General features: G+C 45.2%; 1 protein-coding gene across 5 annotated transcripts in view; it reads right to left on the reverse strand.

Annotated features, from left to right (window-relative positions):
• Positions 1-844: 844 nt before the first annotated feature.
• Positions 845-20,704, reverse strand: part of IPO11 (importin 11) — a 252,471-nt gene continuing 232,611 nt past the window's right edge. For all 5 annotated transcript variants that reach the window (XM_075932406.1, XM_006134432.4, XM_006134434.4 and 2 more), the window contains exon 30: positions 845-2,806. In XM_075932406.1, the coding sequence (XP_075788521.1) occupies positions 2,642-2,806 (165 nt within the window). In that variant the 3' untranslated portion in view covers positions 845-2,641. The remainder of the gene's footprint in view (positions 2,807-20,704) is intronic.

Below are 20,704 nucleotides of genomic sequence, written 5' to 3' on the forward strand. Positions count from 1 at the left end.
GAGATAATGGACATACAGTAATAAACTACCAGAATTAATCACATATTGCTAGCATCTATTACAGAAGAGTACATACTCCCTCAAGACTTCTGTTATACACCTTGAGAACTATTAATGAATAACACATTGTTTGATATGAAAAAATACTTAATTTCAAAAGTTATTCTCATGGAGAGTGGACACCAGGTAAGAAATCAATGAATTATTATTTTGACATTAAAGACATAACATATTTTGCAAAATAAATTGTTAATTTTGTGACTGCATGTTACCAAAACATTATTCTTAGAGCTTAGGAAGTCTGCGGCACTTCGAACTAAAAGCTATATTTTTATCTAGAGATTTAAATAAACAAAACTCTTCATACATAAATGAAGCATTTCCTAAAGTAATAGTTAAAATAACTATTTTAGTAAACCTACTATATCAATAACTAAAAATGAAAACCCATCAGGAGGTAGAAAGATGTCCATTCCATTAGAATTTTTATCTTCAAAAGTATTTATGCCTTAGTATTTATCATCACATTAACTGACATAGGCATTCTGCAGAATATGTCAGTAAAGCTTACTAAATATGTTCTATTTAAATGTATATATTTTAGAATGTGTAATGAAAATATATTAATAGTATGGGGATAAATCATGCTAAGTAACTTTGAGCCTTAATAATAAAGCACAGAAGCTAAACCTATAGTGAAGAATTCAGATTGCCATTTACAATTTACACCACTGTTGTATCTTATAGGTACAATAAGAGTTTTGAAGGAGGCATCAATCTCTAAACTACTGAGAATATTTTGTATATTTAAAAATAAAAGCATACAGATTAAGACAGTCAGAGGTGAGGTATCTTTGGAAAGTTTAATTGAAACTTTACTGCTTTTGTCTTTTTGGAAGCATCAAAATTTCTTTAGTACATTTTCAGTTCTATAATATTACAAAGGGGCAGTAGGTTCTCCAGTTACATACTGTACCCAGCTTTCTATAGAAAATTCATATTGTACATTTTACTTCTATATTTTTAACAGTTTCCTTAAAAAAAAATTCAACCCACAACTAAAAAGGGTTTTGGCAATAGAGGGCAGATAGGAAATGCAAAACACTCCCACTCCTCCCCTCCCAAAAAACCAAAATAAAAAAAAAACACACTTTTTCCCCCTTTCCTGAGAATGAGAGATGGAAAGAAGGATGTATAGAAACATTCTTGTGTGATCGACAGAGCCCTCCATTTTTCCTAATTTACCATTTTCATCAACATTCCTACTATCTGATCCAAAGTTAAAGCTCACTGAAATCAAAGGACTATAGATCAGGTCCTTAATCTTGAGAAGAGGGCACTATTCAGCAACAGTTATACCTTCCACCCCAACTTCTTGCAAGGTTGGCAATATATATCTACAAAACACTCAGGTCCCACCCTAATTTGAGAGAAAGAGACTAGAATCAGAAAGTCTTAGGTCTCTGATATAGCACAGAAGTGCATTACTATGAAGTCTTTGGGTTCTTACCCATCATATTTAAGTAGAAAACACATCTGCAGAAAATAAAATGGGACATTTTCCTTTTTCTAACAATTTTACCCATACATGGATCAGTATAATGGAAATAAAACATCTGGCTGATTAATTTGTTGTCTTTTAAAAAGATGCAAGTAATATATAACATTAAAATCAGATTGAAGAATGTTCTATAGTCTTCTGCTTTGATACAGGTAGGACCTTCCTGGTCTAGCAACTGGGAGGTCAAGGCTCCCGTCCCGGCTGTTGGCCCTGCTCCCCCCAATCTTGTGTTCCCCACTGTGCTGGGAGTGCTAGGCCCCACTGTCTCCATCTCAGTCTCAGCCGCTGCACTGTGCTGGCCCTGGCCGGGGCAGCACTCCCATGCACCACTAGCCGCACTGCCTCCAGCCTGGGTGAGGCTGTGCTCCCTGCTGTGCTCACTCATCCAGGGCCATGTACCTAGGCACTGGCCCTGCTGCCTGCAGCCCCAGGGCCTTCACCAGCCCCAGTCAGGGGTGTTGGCTCTCCACCTCGCTGGCATGCTGGGTTGCACTCCTCACCGCCAGCCCAGCCCCTGAACCTGGCCAGCTGGTGCTCTCTGATTTAGCAGGACCATGACTGTTGCCGGACCAGAGAGTCCTGGATTTTAGAGGTTTAACCTATAGTTTCATTTGTTTAAATGGTGTGCAGAATTGGTTCTTTTTAATTAATAAACAATTAAAACGTGTAAGGCAAATTGAGCTATTATTGTCACACAAAAATATCTCCAGCATTAGCCCTCAATTTACCTCAAAATGTTAAATGCACATGATTATAAGAATTTAAACATTTTTTTTCTAACAGCAAATTAAGAAGTTGTTTTCACTGTACATATTAAACTCATGCAACTCTCCTCCATTCCTCATATATATAAAATTATACTCTCTTGTGAAACAGGTTTGTAAACTCTAGTTAGGAGCAAATTATTCTGCCAATCCTACATAAAGAAAAAAACAGTTTCATGGTCTTTGCTTCTTTATTGTTGTACACAAGTAACTGTTAGCTTTTAAGCAGGCTTTTGCATATAAGATGGAAGGATAGGTGTTCTTTTCATATTTTTGAGCTAGAAAGTCAGACATACAAAATCTTATTTCCAGCTCTTTAAAAGCCTTGCAAGAACTCTTGGAGTTGCGTGACTATTTCTGTATCCACTGTTTCCATAAGTGCCTGAAAGGCTTGTTCACCCAGTAATTCTTGCTGTGCCTTTAGCTTCTCATAGACAAATTGCTGCAGCGACACAGTGTGTACAGGGTCCTTCAGTGCAAGCTGTGGAGAAGAGATAAGAGCAAAAATATAGTAATGCAGGCAAGAGGCAGTCCCAACACACCAGTGATTCATACATCTATTTTATAACCTGAGCTGAAGTAATAAAAACCTTTTGCTTTCTTCTGTGCCGATCCTGAGAAATGGCCTCATTGAAACAAATTCTTCCAGGGAAAAGTCAGTTACCTCCATAATGAAAATTAAACTGTAGTTTCCAACTAGTTAAATAACAGTTCTCAAATCATGCACTCAAACTGTTAAAATATTTTGCATTTCTATAACTTCTCTCAGATGATTTCTCAATACTTTATAACTACCATTAAGGAAATTCCTCATCATCCCTGTGAGATATGGAAGATATTGCAGTAATGGACATATTAGAGATGCCAATCACCCAGATTTTACAGATGGAAAATCAGAGACATACATAAGTATGTAACTTGGTCAATATTCACACAGCAAATGAGTGATATCGCTGAGAATAAAACCCGTTTTGTAGACTTCCACGCCTAATCTCTAACCACTAGACAGCAATCTGCATTCATTCTGACTTTTGAGGCTTACACCAAAACATCAAACTAATATGTATATAAACTGCCTATATGAACTCCATTCCCCTAATCTTAAGAACTGAGAGTAGGAAGATTATATTATCTCTGGATTTAGTACCAGTATGACCTCCACTAGAATACTGTGTCCAGCTCTAATATCACAATTCATGAAGGATGTTGATAAACTCAAAAGGGCTCAGAGAAGAGCCAGAGAATTAGTGAAGGATTAGAAATCATGACTTATAGTTATAGAGTAAAGGAGCATAATCTGTTTTGCTTATTTAGTTAACAGTGACTTGATAGCAATCATGTATAGTACTTACATTGAGAACAAATATTGATAATGGGTTGTTTTATCTAGTAGATAAAGATGTAACAAGATCCAATGGCTGGATGTTGAAGCAAGACAAATTCAGATTGGAAAAACGTAGATTTTTGAGAAAGAGAGTCATTAGTCATTGCAACAGTTTGTTGCGATGGATTCTCCATCATTGGATGTTTTTCCAAAAGAAATACTCTTTCAAACAGGAATTCATTCAGCCAAGTTCTATAACCTGTGTTATGTAGGAAGTCAGAACAGGTTATCACAGTGGCTCCTTCTGTTCTCAGAATCTAAAAAAGTCCATCTATCGCTCTGTGTAATCTTCTTCTATGGTCCTCAGAGCAGGGACCATACTTAGAGAATGTTTGAAAGCATTATTCTACTAGACCATGCCTCCTTTTTCATCAGTAACAGAATGGTGCATAAAAGATGTGTTTCAATAGGCTTCTTTTAATCTTGTAGGTCATCCATGAAAATACCTGCATCCTGACAAATTGTACTGGTATGAAGTTCATTTCACTTGTTGGTCAACAGCACAGAGCTGCTGATCTATGGTCTGAATAGCATGGAGTTGTCCAACTGCTGCTGACATTTCCTTACATATCAGCATTTTATCATGGATGGTGCGTATGTCAGCTATTCGGACATCTACAAGGGCATATGCAACTGAGGTGTAGGTGCTGTTCTTTGTTGAAAACTTGAGGATTAAATAGATCCAAAATGTTATCATCCAACTATGATCAAATGTCATCATTTGATCTTGGTAGGACATCATGAGGCAGTAATCTTAAAAGACATCAAGAGCAAGCTCAGATAGTGTTCATTTGCAGGTGTCAAATATTTTCTCAACTACTTTTTCATGGTGAGTTGGGGCGGGACATGTTCTTGATTTTTCAAGAGCTGCACACTGTATAGAAGACTTTGATTGCCCAGGAAGAGTAGGTGACTTTCTCCCCATCTTCCATGATACTTTTTGTGGAGCTGGTGTATCTGTAGACTGTTCTTGAATTACTATTCTATACACTGAATGGAAGGTGTTCCTTCCATCACTGTTCTCTGTATTGATGTCTATATTATCACCTTCTTTATGGATGACATTTCCATCAGCACAAAGTGGTGTAATTCTATTTGGAATTAACAATTCTTGCTGGTGTATTTCTAATTCAGTTTTTGCAGAGCTAGTGATGAGCCACCTCAATTCATCAGCACCGATAAAAAAAAATCCATAAAGGTAAAGCATGTCAATTAAATTGCAAGACCCAAACTCATGGTGTAGCTATGTAGAAAGGCTTATGTACAGTGGTATCATAATCTTGGGACAGTTTAATACTGTACTCCACAATTTGAATGTATTCTGAATGATGATATTCATGACTAGATAAATTTTATGCCTATTTCTTTATCACCAAAAGACAAACTCCTGCTCCAAGTGGGACACAAAAGTAGCTGACCTATGTAATCTCCAATCACCTGGCTTTGAATAATATTGAGTCTTTCCTTTGGGCTATTTCAGATTGAAGGACTGAAGTGGAATTATATAACTCACTTGTTCATTTGAAAGCTCCTCATCAGGCTCACTTGCCTGAAGAATGTTCACAAAACATTTGGATGAATTTAAGTTTCTGTATCAGACTGCTAGCAACTTGGATAGCATCAGTTAATGTGCAAAACAAAGGTACATTTATGTTGTCCATGCTGTGCATGGAATGAAACGTCAGACATACGTTGTAGAACATAACGTCTTTCTAATTTTTCCTGTAATTTGCTACTGGAATACTTTGCAAATTCTAGAGCTAAGGGAAGTAGGGCTTTAAACCTTTGTAGTGGATTGAACAGGAGAACAGCTTTATTGTACATAAGACAATTGTCTAGCTCTTCAATCAGCTGATAAAATGCAATGTCATCAAGTGAATGTATTGTTGCAGTGTAACTAGATGGTTTTGCTTTAAGATTCATTTTACTCAAGTAGGAAGAAAAGTAATTGAGTGATAAACAGTATTCTTAGCAATCAAATCTTCCTCAGATATTCTGCGCTTATGTCATAATATCTTTTTTGAAGTGTTCCCTTCCTTTGATTGGTTACTCTCTCAAATGTTTCTATTGTATGAAGTTTCTTGTGTGTTTTTCTGAAGCAAACAGCATATGACGACCAACTGCTAGAGTATGCACTTATTCTGTTGGCTATACAAACTGGTGAACCTGATACTGTCTGATGAGATTCAGAGACTGTTTTCTTTCCTGGGTTCAATACAACTCTATCATGTACCAAATTCAATGTGCTTGTGAATTTCTGAAATTAAGCTCCATGACACCCATAATGTAAAGTAGGAAAGTCATCCAGCAGCTGCCAATACATGTCTGTTGGCTTCTACTTCAGAATCACAGAATTCTGTCCAGTGCTGGTTGCTTTAGACAGTTTTGTATTCTTTTGATTTTCTTAATAATACCCAAAGATTGTAGAGAGTCATTTTCTCTGAGGTATGTTTTAAGGGGCTTGTATCCTCCAAGTCCTCATAAATTATACTCCTCTGTAAAGGTAAAATTCCTGAAACAAGTTAGCTTTACACCACCATTTTTCATTTAGTACCAGTATATAGGCTTGTGCTAAATTAGCACAATTAGATCTATATGTTAATTACCAAAACCACCATTTTTGTTTAGTGAGCGCTGATTGAAACTCAATATGAAGCTATGCACTGTAGTCTCTAATACTAATACTGACTTATGCATAAGTGTCACTGAATTAAAAAGTTAGTTTCTAAAATATTTCAAAGACTACTACTACATGTAGAGGCAATTACAAATTATAATCTTTTACCAAGCAAACTGTACTGCTATTGCTTCATAACACTGAATGTGAGGCTGATCTGCTCAGTAAATTTTATTTGAAAATATGGATTTTATTTGAAAACCACCTATGAGACAATTTGACATTTAAGAATATGTGATGTGAAAACATTTCATGTTGGTATATAGCAAAATGTTGATACTTGCCTTTTTGCCATATGTTATACACGTCTTCATTTCTAGAAAGAAATCCCAAACCTTGTCCATGCAAAACCAATACAAATCTTTAATGCACTGTCATTAAGTTGCTTTGTGCAACAAACACTGCTAAAGTGTTAAAATTACTTTAAACAGTAAAAATTGTAGCCAGTGTTATAGTGTTTGAGAAAGTATCATTTTTGCTAACATCCAGATTTTGCCTATTTTACAGCACTACTTGACAGTTCTCCATCATACCTGATCTAAACATATATAAATTAAGTGTAAAAATTACATATGTTATGGGTGTGTGTAGGGCAGGTAAGCATTAAACTTCAAAAATATGGAGAATTGCTGCATGCCTAAAATGGTTACTGGCAGAAAGTTTAAGTTTGGTACTGTAACAAGGGGCACTCATCTCTTGAGTGCCTCCTAGTAGGTGGATATGGTAACCTGATCTTACCTGACAGGTGCTTCTGGCTGGGATACACACTGAAAAAGGACCTAATCCAGAGTAGCAAAGTTGTCCCACAAAGACTGTGGGTCTACGCTCAGCAGGATCTTCAGCTCAGCTCTAAGCCCTTTAAATTCAATCCTTTGTTCAGGCTTCCCAACAGACCTTGTTGCCTTCTCAATGTTTACATCTCTTTGCTGGCTGGAGACCCTCTACTCCAGGTCTCAAACAAGAACCCTAATTGAATTTGTTGCTGCTTCTTCCTTGGGCCTCTTCCCACCTGTCATCATTTTCACCTCTTACCTTAGGGTTAAAATTATCTGGTTCTCTCTCCCCCAGTTTAACCCAATTCAGCCAGAACCAAACTCCTTTTATCCCTCGTGTGTTTTTTGCACACCCACCATTCCCTCCCTGGTACTAGTCAGGAGCTGAACTGCTAAGGTTCTGCATCTCCTTTTATGTAACCCTGCTGGACTCTGATTAGCTGCTTCTGTGAGGCCCTTCTATGTAGGATAGGAGGATCTAACTTCACTACTGTCCTGTGGCAGGGTGCTATAGGACCACAGGGCCTCTTGTAGGGAGCTGTAAAGGCCAGGTACACCTTGTCATAGGTGTAGTATGGAAACAGTTCTTGCTAAAAAGTATTTGACTGTATCAATGAAAACCTGTTTTGACTGAACTGAATTGGGAGCCTTTGTAAATTTTGAGCTGTGCAGGAAGAAGAATGTTGTCTTCTCACTTATCTTAAAAAGGACATGAGTATGAAAATGTGTGGCTCACAACCATTCACATCAAACAATTGCATATGGACAAATATTGCAAACTTGTCTACTGCATGGATCAACATAAATGCCTATCTTCTAAGACGTGTAACACATCCCTCTACACCACAGGAAGTGGACAAAAGAGTTCTTCTTTGGAAGAACTGAATGCTTGCAGGATGCAAAATGGTCTTAGATATGACATAAAATATTTCCCCCTCCCCACTCCCATCCTGCAGCTCTTCAATGTGTGTGAAGGGGAAGCACTGAAGCAACAACTGGAGAGGGAAAACTCTTTATGTCTCTCCTGGGCTGAAGCAGGGCAAATATCTAGAGATCTTTGAGAGAGGCCTTGAAAAAACTCCTCAGATTTTTTTTTAAACATGCTTTTAGTATTCACAAAAGAGTCCAGATTGGCAACACTGGAGCTTGAATTCTTCTGTTTATCTCCAGAACAGTTATGTGGAGGTCAGTGCAAGCTTTCTCCCATCAAATAACCAATATTCATAGTCAGTACACAAAGATCATCTTCAAAGGGCAAAGAGAGCACTTTTCAGTTCTATGTAAAAATATTTTTTGCTTATTTTATGGCCTAATGCTTTCCAAATGCCATTAGTTTTGTAACACTTGTACAATCAGAGAAAGGCACCTAAAATACCAGACTTCTTAAAAGGTAAGTGGCTTTAAGGCATAGCTGAGTGGGAAAGTTCCAATTTAGTCCATTAAAAGTACTATATTAAATTAGCATATTCTATGTGACTCACAAGATTCTATACTGAATATCCTTACAAAATCAGGACCCTTTTTCCCAGCAGAATTAAATTACCAGCAACCATGGTATAACCTTTGCTCACCTACATGCCAGCTTTATGCACATGAATTGTGCACATCTGAAAGTCTGATATACTAGTGAAGCTTAATTTTAAGATTCAACCTTCCCTAGGACATAAGCCAGCCATGTAGGCCAATCTATAGAAGACCCACCAATAACTCAAGACTGCAAGCAGGTGAAAACTGTCAAATTAGAAAAATGCTAAGGATGGCTAAACTAATCCTCTGATAGAATAACTGATTATTGCCTGGAGAGCTGAGATACTATTAAGTTAACAGTTAACATACATGAAGTGTGAATGCTTTATTCCTTACAGGTCTCTATCCAGACAATACTGTGAAAGGTAGTAAATATTATTTTCATACGGCATTTTAATATTTTGTATAGCAAACTGACAGATTTGAAAATTCTTATACTGCTACATTTTCTAAGATATTTGTGATTTTGTATCAAGATAAAATTTTTAAAAGTCTGTATTGAAATTGACCTTTAATTGGGGATCTCTGTTTCAATTCTGTGTTGTGATTTTACTGAATTTATTCCATTATGTCAGTGTGCCCTTGGCACACTTTGAGAAAGCTGCTAACAAGCCACTCTAATTTGTTGACTTACTGGCTTCACAGCCATGGAGCCTTGCAACTCCCATTGGCTGTGGTTTATTTTTGGCAGCCAACGGGAGCCGCGTGAAGTGGCATGGCCCAGAACACTGCTTCCCGTGGCTGCAAATGGTGAATGTGAACCAATGGGAGCCATGAGGCTCCGTGGCTGCGGAGCCATTAGGTACACAACTGGAGTGGCCCATTAGCTGCTTTCTCAAAGTGGGCCCGCAACCCACTTTGAGAAACACTGCATTATATGAATGAATACTTTTTAACATGGTCCTAATCAGGGGCAGATGACAGTTTTGCGGGGCCCTGTGCAGCGTAATTCCGCGGGGCCCCCTCTTTGCCATGGCGCATGCGCAGTGACGCCATGCGCATGCGCAGCGGTGCCATTGCGCATGCACGGGGCTTTTTGAAGTGCGGGGCCCGGGGCGGCTGCCCCGTTCGCCCTGCCCTATATCCGCCCCTGGTCCTTATATAGCCAGCTTGCTAATGCATAGACACTTGACAAGATTCTTTCTCTCACTCTGTACATAAATCAGGAAAACTACATATGGGGAAATTTTTGACACGTAAGGAATATCTGGTTTCCATTTCCAGTTCTTCCATAGATCTCCTATGTAACGCTGGACACCTAATTTCCATGCCTATAAAACAGGGATAATATTACTTAATTCTACCTAACATGTGCTGTGTTTGGAGATCTTAATAACACAAGTCCCACAGAAATAGATGTTAATTATAATAAAATAATAATAATAGTAATAATAAATAATAATAATAATAATAACATCTGAAATGCTTAGCCTTCTAATTCAGAAATGGCAAATTAAAGATTAAAAAAGAAATGTATGGATTATCAGTTTAGTACTAGCCTTTTTATTTAGTTTGGGGTTAACCTTCACTATTAAACTTTTCAGAGAGACTTAGCACAGAACTTTCAGCTCACAGAGAGAGAAGTTAATAAGGCTAAACTTGAAAAGAGATTAAATGTGTGTGTGTAGCTTAAGCAACAAAGGTCCAGTGCCAGTAGAACCTTGGATGTGATGGAGAGAAATGATCCACAATTGTGTTGATTAACACCAAGTGTTCTCATGCTATCAAGAACACTGTTGCACTCCATGGGAAACAGAATTTCACTATACATTCTGTACTGCAAACAAATAATAAAGAAAAATCATAAAGTGATTTATCATTAGTCTTGTACAAAACTTTGTTCTTGATTTCTGTAAACTTACAATAAATCTATATTTATGTACGATGCACTAAAATATGTACAAAAATCCCAATTAAAGTAATTTTTCAGCGAGATGGAGGTTATTTATTGAGAGAAAGGTTTTTTACGTTACAAACTTTCAGCCAACATGCCTATATAAACTGGATTCTGATTTCCTTTAAGGCTATTTAGCTGTCTACAGTCTCATTAGAAAAATGGCACTGCATGACTTCCCCAGGGACAATCTTATCTCACAGGAAAGGATTAGACAAATACTTGATTTCAAGAGCAGGCAAGGATGAGTAATACACAGCCTAATCCTTAGAGTTAGATTTACAATATAATAAGAGAGACAAATCAATAGCCTCTTTATAATCACAGTGGTTAACTTTTTTTCAATTATAAGCAATGAACAAGAAGCAGTCTTTCTTCCTAATTGAAAGAAATATGTTAGCTTACCATACCTCCCTATATAATACAGTGGGTTCCTTGTAAACAATAGAAAAGCCTAGTTGTGTCTGCACTGTCTCAAATGAGCCATAGAAAGGACTGGTCTACACTGGAAGTTTAGGTTGAACTTAGACTCATTAGGTCAAATTTCTAAACGAGTCCACTCTAGCAAGCCCATTCTATCGAATTTAAGGGCTGTCAAAGTTAATTTCTGTACTCTTGCTTTTCATGAGGAGTAACACTAAATTCAACTTTGCAAGGTCAACTTTACCGTAGCGCAGTGAAAGTCTACGTTTTTGACCTCCAGGATGCGTCCCACAGTGCCTTGTGATAATCGCTCCGGTCAGGACTTTCAATTCTACTGTTCTCCAGGTGAACCCTGGGAATTAGGGGAAACGGAGGGAAAGCATAGAGGATGCCCGCCGGCCACGGCACGGTCATGGCATCCCCCCTGGAGTGTTCCCCCAGCCCCAACAGGGAGCAGTAACTCTGGCAATTGGTGTCGCGTGCTGAGGCAAACAGGTCTACTACGGGACAACCACACCTGTGGAAGACCTGACAAAGGGCTGAATCCTTGAGAGACCATTCGTGGGCTCCGAAGGACCTGCTCGGAGCATCGGCAGGTACTCTGCCTGCAGGTACTCTGTTTTTGCACCCCGGCAGGTACTCTGCCTGCAAAACTATGTCGTGCGCTACGCACAGGTCCCAGAGCCACAAAGCCTCACGGCAGAGGGGAGGCGACTGGGCTCCCCCCTGCCTGTTGAGGTAAAACACAGCTGCTGTGTTGTCCAGGCGGACCAGGACAGAGCGGCGAGACAGCTTCGACAGGAAGGTCTCGCAGGCTCTCCTGACTGCCCTGAGCTCCCGAACATTTATGTGCAAAGCCTGCTGTGCAGGAGACCACAAACCCTGGGTTCTGTGACACCCCAGGTGTGCTTCTCAACCCAGGTCCGAAGCATCTGTGACCAGTGTAAGCGAGGGAGGAGGTACAGTGAACAGAACCCCACTTCACACCACTGCCTCCTGAGTCCACCATTGTAAGGAGGCTATCACCTCCAGAGGCACTGTAAGAACCGTGTCCCAGAGACCCCTGGACTGGTTGAAAGCCCTTGCCAACCGGGCCTGCAGAGGTCTAAGCCTCATTCGAGCATGGCGTACCACATATGTACATGCTGCCATGTGTCCCAGCAGCCTCGAGCAGACCTGGGCGGTCGTGATGGGGAACCGGGTTAACTCAGAGACCAGCTCCACTATGGACAGAAACCTGGTTCTGGGGAGGAGTGCTGGTGTCCAGGAGGGCACCTACGAATTCGAGGTGCTGAGAGGGAGTCAACGATGACTTCTCATTTAGCATGAGTCCCAGCCTTACGAAGAGGGCCCTTGTGAGGGAAACATGGGCCTCCACTTGGTCGTAGGAATGACCATGAATCAGCCAGTCATCTAGGTACGGAAAGACGTGTACCCCTTTTTTGTGGAGGAACGCCGCTACGACCACCATGCATTTTGTAAAGACCCTGGGTGCTGTTGAAAGGCCAAATGGGAGCACTGTAAATTGGAACTGGAGAAACCTCCTGTGGCTGGGTCTTATTGCCACATGGAAGTAAGCGTCCTTGAGATCGAGAGTTGCGTACCGGTCTCCTAACTGTAAAACCGGGATCACAGAGGCCAGGGTTACCATTCTGAACTTGGATTTCACCACCGTCTTGTTGAGGTCCCTGAGATCTAAGATTTTTAGAACCCAGGCGTCGGTGGTGATTTCTGCCCAGGAAAACCGGGATAACCTGGGCAAATTGGGATAATCTGGCCCCAAATGGGGGGCAGGGTGGGAGGCTGGTGCGCAACTCTCTAGCAGCCCATCAAAACTGGCGCTTGGGCTGCTGAGAGGGGCCTTGACCAATCCCACGGGGGTTGTCCCCTCTCGGGCGGCGTCAACGACCCCTTGCGGACGACAGGCCCGTAGCCGCCCCTGCACCTCCACTGGGGGCACGAGGACGGCGTCACCAGTAATCCCTACGGGGGACCTGGGACTGCGTTCTCCCCTACTGTCTATAGGGAAGCTCACAAAGCTGAGGGGCCGGCATGTGGATCCCCAAGGACCGGAGAGTAGATCTCGTGTCCTTAAGCGTATGGAGCCTGGAGTCAGTGTGCTCTGAAAACAATGCTTTGTCGTCAAAAGGCAGGCCCTGAATCGTGGTTTGGACGTCCGGAGGTATTCCAGACACCTGCAGCCAGGCACCATGGCGCATAACTACGCCCGACGCCATGGTACGGGCTGCAGAGTCAACAGCATTCAGGGAAACCTGAAGGGCCGTGCGGGAGATAGTTCTGCCCTCCACGGTCATGGCCGCAAACTCCTGACGGGCCTTGTCAGGGAGCCTTGTCAGGGACCAAGGACCCCAGAACAGGTTGGGAGTACAGGTGTTTGTGCCCCGACTGCGGGACATAATAGCGCCTCTCAACTTCCTTTAAGGTAGGGGTCACGGAAGCCAGGGTCTGGCCACAGGGAGTTAGTAACCTTGGCCACGGTTTTATTAAGTGGCAAAGCCAAGCGGGCGGGTGCATTGTCGGAGAAGATGTCAATCATGGGGTCCGTGTCCTCCACTACTGGCTCCACAGGGACACCCAGATTGGAGGCCAGAAGCCTAAGCAGATCTGATGCACTCGAGCATCCATAGTAGGCAATGCCAGTGCGGGATCCACCAAGGCTTCGTCAGGAGACGAAGATGATGACGACTCCTGGATCGGTACCAGATCCAGCGTAGGGCCCGGTTGAGGAGCTGGCTGGACAGGCGGCACCGTTTGGGGGAGCAGCTCTGGCACCAAGGCTTGTGGCTCTGTAGCAGCATCTGTAGTAACAGACCTCTGGGGCGAAGGAGAGGGTTGTGACAGCGATGCCGACAGTTGCGCTCGGTGCCTTGAGACACCGGACACCACAGAGGAGGGCACAGGCCCCTGCCACTGGTGGTATGCCCACGGTGTCCAGAAGGTCCATTGCGGTTGAGGCGGCCAAGTCTGTTGCACACGCGAACGATCACGCCAGTGCCGGGAATAGGATCTATGACGAGAGGAAGCTCCCGAGGACTCCGACCTGAACGACGCCACATCAGAATCCGATGAGTAATCAGACTCAGGCCACGGAGGTGCAGATGACGAATGCCCTGCCACAAACGGGGGGGAAAACCTGGCCATAGACTCGGGTTTGCCCGTGTGCGTGCGATGAGGGCGTGCTGGCTCCGGGAAGACAGGTCCCGGTGCTGGTTGCGGTGCCGAGAGGACAGGTCCCGGTGCCGGGAGTGGAGCCGGTGCTGGGAAGACAGGACCCGGTGCTGGTTGTGGTGTCGACACGGTGCATGGCTGTGCTGTCAAAGTCGGTACCGGTTGCGGGCACAGAACCCCCAAAGCCGGCTGTCGTTCTGGCAGCAGCCCCATCGCTGTTCCCGCAGACTCTACCGCAGGCTGGGACAAAGGCACTAGAGTTGTTGAGACGAACCTTGAGAGATCGATGGTATTGGCGATCACAGTACCAGCATGGCCCACGGGGCCGATGCTGGTGCCTCTAACGGTGCCAAAACCTGTATTGGTGCCGAAGAGCCCGGAGCTGGAATTTGCATCGGTGTCGAAGAGCTTGATGTCGAAGGGCCCGGTGCTGAAGACTGGGGCAGCACCCCGGGAAAGCTGCTAAGCGCTGGTGCCGATGATGTTGCCATAGATGGTGCCGCAAGGCTTGGGTGATATGGCACCGGCGCAGCCAAGACGGGGTCTGGAAGAGGTCCCAGCACCGAGGAGGGTCGAGCCCAGTTAAGCGCTGGGTGAGGCCTTGCGGCCCGCATCGACACCAGCACGGAGGTAGAGGCAAGCGGTACTGGTCCCACAGGGGACAGTCCAGCTGCATAAGCGACCGGTGCCGGCCGATCATACCGGTGCAGAGGCGAAGCCGGTGCCAGCACGGCCTCCGGCGTAGGTGACCTCGACCTCTCCACCTCAACCGACGACGGAGGGGAGGTAGCGAGACTAATGAGATCTTGCGCCGCCTCAAAAGTGTCCAGCGTGGAGGGACGGTACGAGGGTAGCTGCCCTGGGTTGGATGGTCGTCCCGCTCACTTACGCCGCAGTGGTAGTCGAGGACGTGTGCTCCAGAGACTCTGCGCTGCGGTGTAGGCCCGACTTGGACTTGCGGCTCGGAGACGTACCACGGGACATTCTTGATCTCTTCGGTGCTGGGAAGTGAGAATGGTGCTGAGCCCTCGATACCGAGGCCCGCTCCCGAAATGGAGCGTTGCACGTGGATGCCGGTGCACTGCGCACCGCAAAGTGTCCAGTTGATGCCAGTTGTACAGCCGCCTCCATGAGGAGAAGTTTTAAATGGGAGTCCCTCTCCCTCTTAGTGCACGGCTTAAACGACCTGCAGATCTTACAGGCGTCTGTTAGGTGGCCCTCAACCAGACACTTCAGACAACTATCGTGAGGGTCTCCTTTGGGCATAAACTTTGCACACACAGCGCACGCTTTAAAGCCTTGCGGCCCTGGCATTCCTCACCACCGAAGGGGAAGAAGAAAAAACAAAGAGCTACTAACTATCTAACTAATTTGAACTATTTACAACACTAAGGCTGTGTCCAGACTCAAGGTTTTTTTCGAAAAAAGTAGCCTTTTTTCGAAAAAACTTCACCTGCGTCTAGACTACAGCCGCGTTATTTTGAAATTAAATCGAAAGAACGCGGCTTTTCTTTCGACGGTGGTAAACCTCATTGCACGAGGAGGAACACCTTTTTCGACGGAGATCCGTCGAAAATAAGTGAGTGTGGACACGGAGAGGCCATTTTTTCGAAAATAATGGCCTCCAGGAAGAAGCCCTGGTGGACAATCTGGGGCATGCCTTGCATGTCTCTGGTTCCTGTCTGCAGCCATTTGTTAAAGGGACAGGCACCCTCACAGCCACTTGTGGCAGCAAAGCAGCCAGAGCACACGGCTGGTGAAGTGCAGCATGTCCCAGCCCCAAGACCCTCCTGGCCCTTCTAGAGAGCCTTCTGGGGACCCAACCAGGGGCTCTAAAGGCTGGGCACCATCATGGTCAGGGCCAGAGCTCAAGACCCTTCTCAAGCTCTGGGGAGAGGAGGCGGCCTTACAAGCCCTAAAAAGCAGGCGGCGAAATGCGGACATTTATGGCCGCATGGCAGAGGCCCTGGCCCAGAAAGGACACTACCCCCGCACCCAGGACCAGGTGTGCTCCAAAGTTAAGGAGCTGCGCCAAGGATATGTGAAGGCCAGGGAGGATAGCTCCCGTTCTGGGGCAGCTCCCCCTCCTGCCCCTATTATACTGAGCTGGACCAGATCGTGGGTGGTGGTGAAGCACGGAAACCACGGCATCTCATGCAGTCAGGCTTGGCGGACCCTGTGGTGGACGTGCCAGAGCAGGACCCAGAGAAGTCTGGAGACGGGGACATGGTGCCAGAGGAGGACAGTGAGGAGACGGCGACCCTCACCCTGGAGCCAGTCACACAGACCCCAGAGGCCTCCCAGGTGTCATCTGACACCGGAGATGAAGCAGCAGGTGAGTGCAGTGAGGTTGTGTAACACCTGTCCAGGGGAAGGAGGGGGGGAGGTGGGTGCACAGTGGGTGATGTAGAAGGGAAACCTGTAATGCTCAGGCAGATACCCAGGTCACACATGGTGTTACCTTCAGAATGTCTGATTTCTCTGTCTCAAGGAGAGGGCATGCCCTTTTGGACAGCTGTTACACACATGACTGATTGTGATAGAAATGTAGGCGTGTTACTCTGATCTGAGGAAGTGGGTCTGGCCCACGAAAGCTCATCCCCTAATAAACCATCCTGTTAGTATTTTAAGTGCTACAGAGTCCAGTTTTTTATGACTGATTGTGTCTTCCTCTTTTCCTCCACAGCCGGACCAGCCGTGCAAGAGGGCCGCAAGCACCCCAGCCCCACCTCCATCTCGGGGACATGGGAGCCGCAGACACAGGCGTGTGTATGCGGACATCCTGAGGCAGCATGTGGAGGCCGTGCAGGAGCTCAACACCATCCTGTGAGAGAGGGCGGAGGCAGAGGATCGGTGGCATGACCGGCTGATGGAGGAGCTGGTCCAGCAGCGCACGTCCCTGAGTGCCACTCTCAGGGAGGTCTGTGGCTTACCTGTTCCTGTGCCTGGTCCTGCTTCTCCAGCACCTCATGACCCTGCCCCACCAAACCCCCCTTCCACAGCAGCATCCCTTTCCCCCCTTGGACCTCCCTCTCCCCCAGCCCCTCCAGTTCCCCAGCCCCTCTCTCCCCCTGGCCCTCCTCTCCCCCAGGCCTCCCAGTCCCAAGAGCACCTACCCGCTGTTATCCAGCCAACCGACAGGCGCACAACCCGATCCCGTGGCCATGGTGGACCCCGAACACGAGGCCCAAGCAGGAGACTGAGATCAGGCAAGCACCGTGCAACCTGATCCCCTTCCCCCCCTCCAGGTTTCAAGCACCCCCATCACCCCAGTTAAATGACAAGGAATGTGTTAAACAAACTGTTTATTGTACATAGTTTGGCATGAAAGTATATTTTCTACATTAAAAATGAACAAAAGCTTTTTTATGTTTGCAACAGTTATACTATTTTCCAGTGAGTGATATTTAAAAAAATAAAACAGAACTTATTATTTTGAGACAAACCCTTGTGTTTATTATTCCTCCCAACAGGGTCAGGAGATGGGTTGAGGAGGGAAGCTTCTATTGGGCCAGGGCCCAGTCCCCAGGCAGAAGCCCCTCAGTAGAGTCAGTGGCCTCCAATTGAGAATTGCTCCCGTAGGGCCTCCCGTATGCAAACAGCAGACCGGTGAGCCTGGCGGATGGCAGCTGTCCAGGGCTGGGCAAAGTGCCTCTCCTGACCATCAGCACCTGTACCCCACCCTGGTAGGAAGGCCTCCCCTTTCCTCTCCACCAGGTTATGGAGAATGCAACATGCAGCCACCACCTCAGGGATGTTGCGCTCTCCCATGTCTAGGCGTGTGAGCAAGCACCGGAATCTGCCTTTTAAACGTACGAACGCACTTTCCACCTGGTTGTGAGCCTGGTTAAGGTGAGCATTAAACTGCTCCTTGCTCGCATGCAGGTGGCCAGTATAGGGCTTCATCAGCCACGGCATCAGGGGATAGGCGGCATCAGCCACTATGCACAACGGCATGTGCACATCCCCAACCGCAAAGTCGTGATGCGGGAAAAATGTTCCTGCCTGAAGCCTCCGGTAGAGGTACGAGTTCCTGAAGATGCGGGCATCATGCGCCCGCCCTGACCACCCAACACAAATGTCAGAAAACTGGCCACGATGGTCGACCAGGGCCTGGAGGACCATAGAAAAATAGCCCTTTCTGTTAATGAATTGGGCTGCTCGATGGGGTGGTGCACGGATTGGAATGTGTCCCCCATCGAGCGCTCCTCCACAATTCGGGAACCCAAGAGCAGCAAAGCCGGCCATGATGCTGTCCAGATCTGCTAGACAGACGAGCCTGTTCAGCAGCTCAGAATTGATGGCCCTCACCACCTGCAGAAAGAGACAGACAACAAAATGTTAGAAGGGGTGCCTTATCTCTTAGGAGGAGAACCCACCACCCACCTTCCCTCTCAAACACACCGGGAATCCCCTCCTCAGAACTCCCCCCCAACAATTCAGGGGGAGTGGAGAAGCTCCCTCCCACTCACACTCCACTTTGCCCTCCCTGACAGTCTCCCTTCCCCCCACCCCAAACTGTGACTGTCCCCAGACAGTGACTTACCTCCATCAGGATGTATCCAACAGTAGACCTGCCCACTCCAAATTGGTGTCCCACGGAGCGGTAGCTGTCGGGGGTTGCCAGCTTCCAGAGGGCAATGGCGACCCTCTTTTCCACGGGGATAGCGGGCCGCAGGTGGGTGTCTTGCCGTTGCAGAGCAGGGGCGAGCCAGGTACACAGCTCCTGGAAAGTGGTCTTTCGCATCCGAAGTTGTGTAGCCACTCTTGGTCATCCCAGCTGCATAACGAGCCGGTCCCACCAGTCAGAGCTGGTGTCAAGCCTCCAAAAATGCCTCTCCACGAAGAAGTTTGGAGGCAAGGGCAGTGGGGCTGCATGATGGACGATCCCTTCGTACCTCTGGTCTGAGTCCAGATGGGGAAGTAGCCTCATGACTGTGTCATGCAGATGCAGTAACACTTGCAATATGATGGCGTGGGGCCATCGCCTGCCCTGGAGCAGCTCTGGCTCAATGCCGAAGAAACGGGTCTAAACCAGAAAAACCTCCAAACAAAAAACCTGCTGGGGTGTCCCAGGAAGCTGAGCACTCCAAACCAGCACTGAAATGCCTTGCTTACCTCCTAGAGGGACAACAAAGGCAGCTGCAGAAGCAGAGCAACGGGTGTTCAGGGGCGTCCCTTTAACCACGCGTCTCTGCAAAGGGCAGGCAGCAGCACCCGAAAGGAAATGCTGCCCCCATGTCCTGGCAGAAGCGGCTCGGGGTGGCTTTTAATTTCAAAAGAGCGTCCAGCAGTCAGGACGCTCTTTTTCGAAAAAGCGGATCGATTTTCCGATCCGCGTATTGTAGTCTAGACGCGCTTTTTCGAAAGAGGCTTGCAGTGTAGACATAGCCTAAGAGAAATGGGAACCATTAATTGCTCTAACAGAGAGACACGCTCCAACGACCGTCACGGGCAGTAAGAAGGAACTGAGGTGGGGGAGCGCCGGTAGGGGTACTTATGCCCCGCCATGGCGGCGCCACTCCAGAGGGCTCCCTGCTGGCACTACGGGTACTGCTAGGGAAAACGATCCGGAAGACGCGGTGCACACGGTGCACAGACCTAATTCGAATGGACATGAGCAACCACTTGAAGAAGAACAAAAATTAAAATTTGGAATAAAAGAGGAAGACTAATAGGAAGGAAAAATGTAGATTATTTTATGTATCAGCAAATGTATCCTGAACTACCATGGTTAGGTCTGGGTATCTGCTACCAAAAAGGCAACACTTGACATAGAATTTTGTCGCAAACAGGTCTTGAAACAATTTACAAGCATTACATTCTTACTGAATTTGGCTCTATTAAAGTGAACAGATTGTTATAATCACAAATGATACAATAAATATGCTATGTATCAGTATAGAATACTCTGTGGATTGTGAAATTTTTTTTAAAATGAGTATGTTCTAATTCATTTTAAAAAACTACAGAAGTTTATAATTAAAAATACAAATTAAAAACAACGGAATGGGATTATTGTAATTAGGGATACTGCATTCTTAATGAAAAGTGGATTTAGCTAGATTAATATGCAAAAAGTTGACCTAAAGCACTAATTAGCTCTACTTAAACTTAGCATACAATTTAAGGAAATTAAGAACCACCGGAGGAAACTGAAAACTGTATACCAAAAACAGGAAAGCCAATCGTTTATAAAAAATGTTGGCTTGCTAACAAAAAAAGAACAAAATATGAATTAAACAAATCATTACAAATATAAATGGTCACTTCTGTTCTACAGGATAGAAAATGTTTCAAGTTCTAATTTTTTTCTGCAAGAAAGACTAAATATTTGGAAAACCTTAATAATGTTCCTGTTTGAGACAAAAGCAAAAACCGGAAGAAATGTTGGAGTTTCCCCCCAACCCCCTCTCGCTTTCTCCCCACCCCCATCACTTTTGGCAGCATTTTCCTAGAGTGTGAAAAAAAGCAAAAGTATAATTGTCTGTGCTATGCAGTTTGTCTTAAAG

Source organism: Pelodiscus sinensis, chromosome 6 (assembly GCF_049634645.1).
Source record: "Pelodiscus sinensis isolate JC-2024 chromosome 6, ASM4963464v1, whole genome shotgun sequence".
In the NCBI taxonomy this organism is placed as follows: domain Eukaryota; kingdom Metazoa; phylum Chordata; order Testudines; family Trionychidae; genus Pelodiscus; species Pelodiscus sinensis.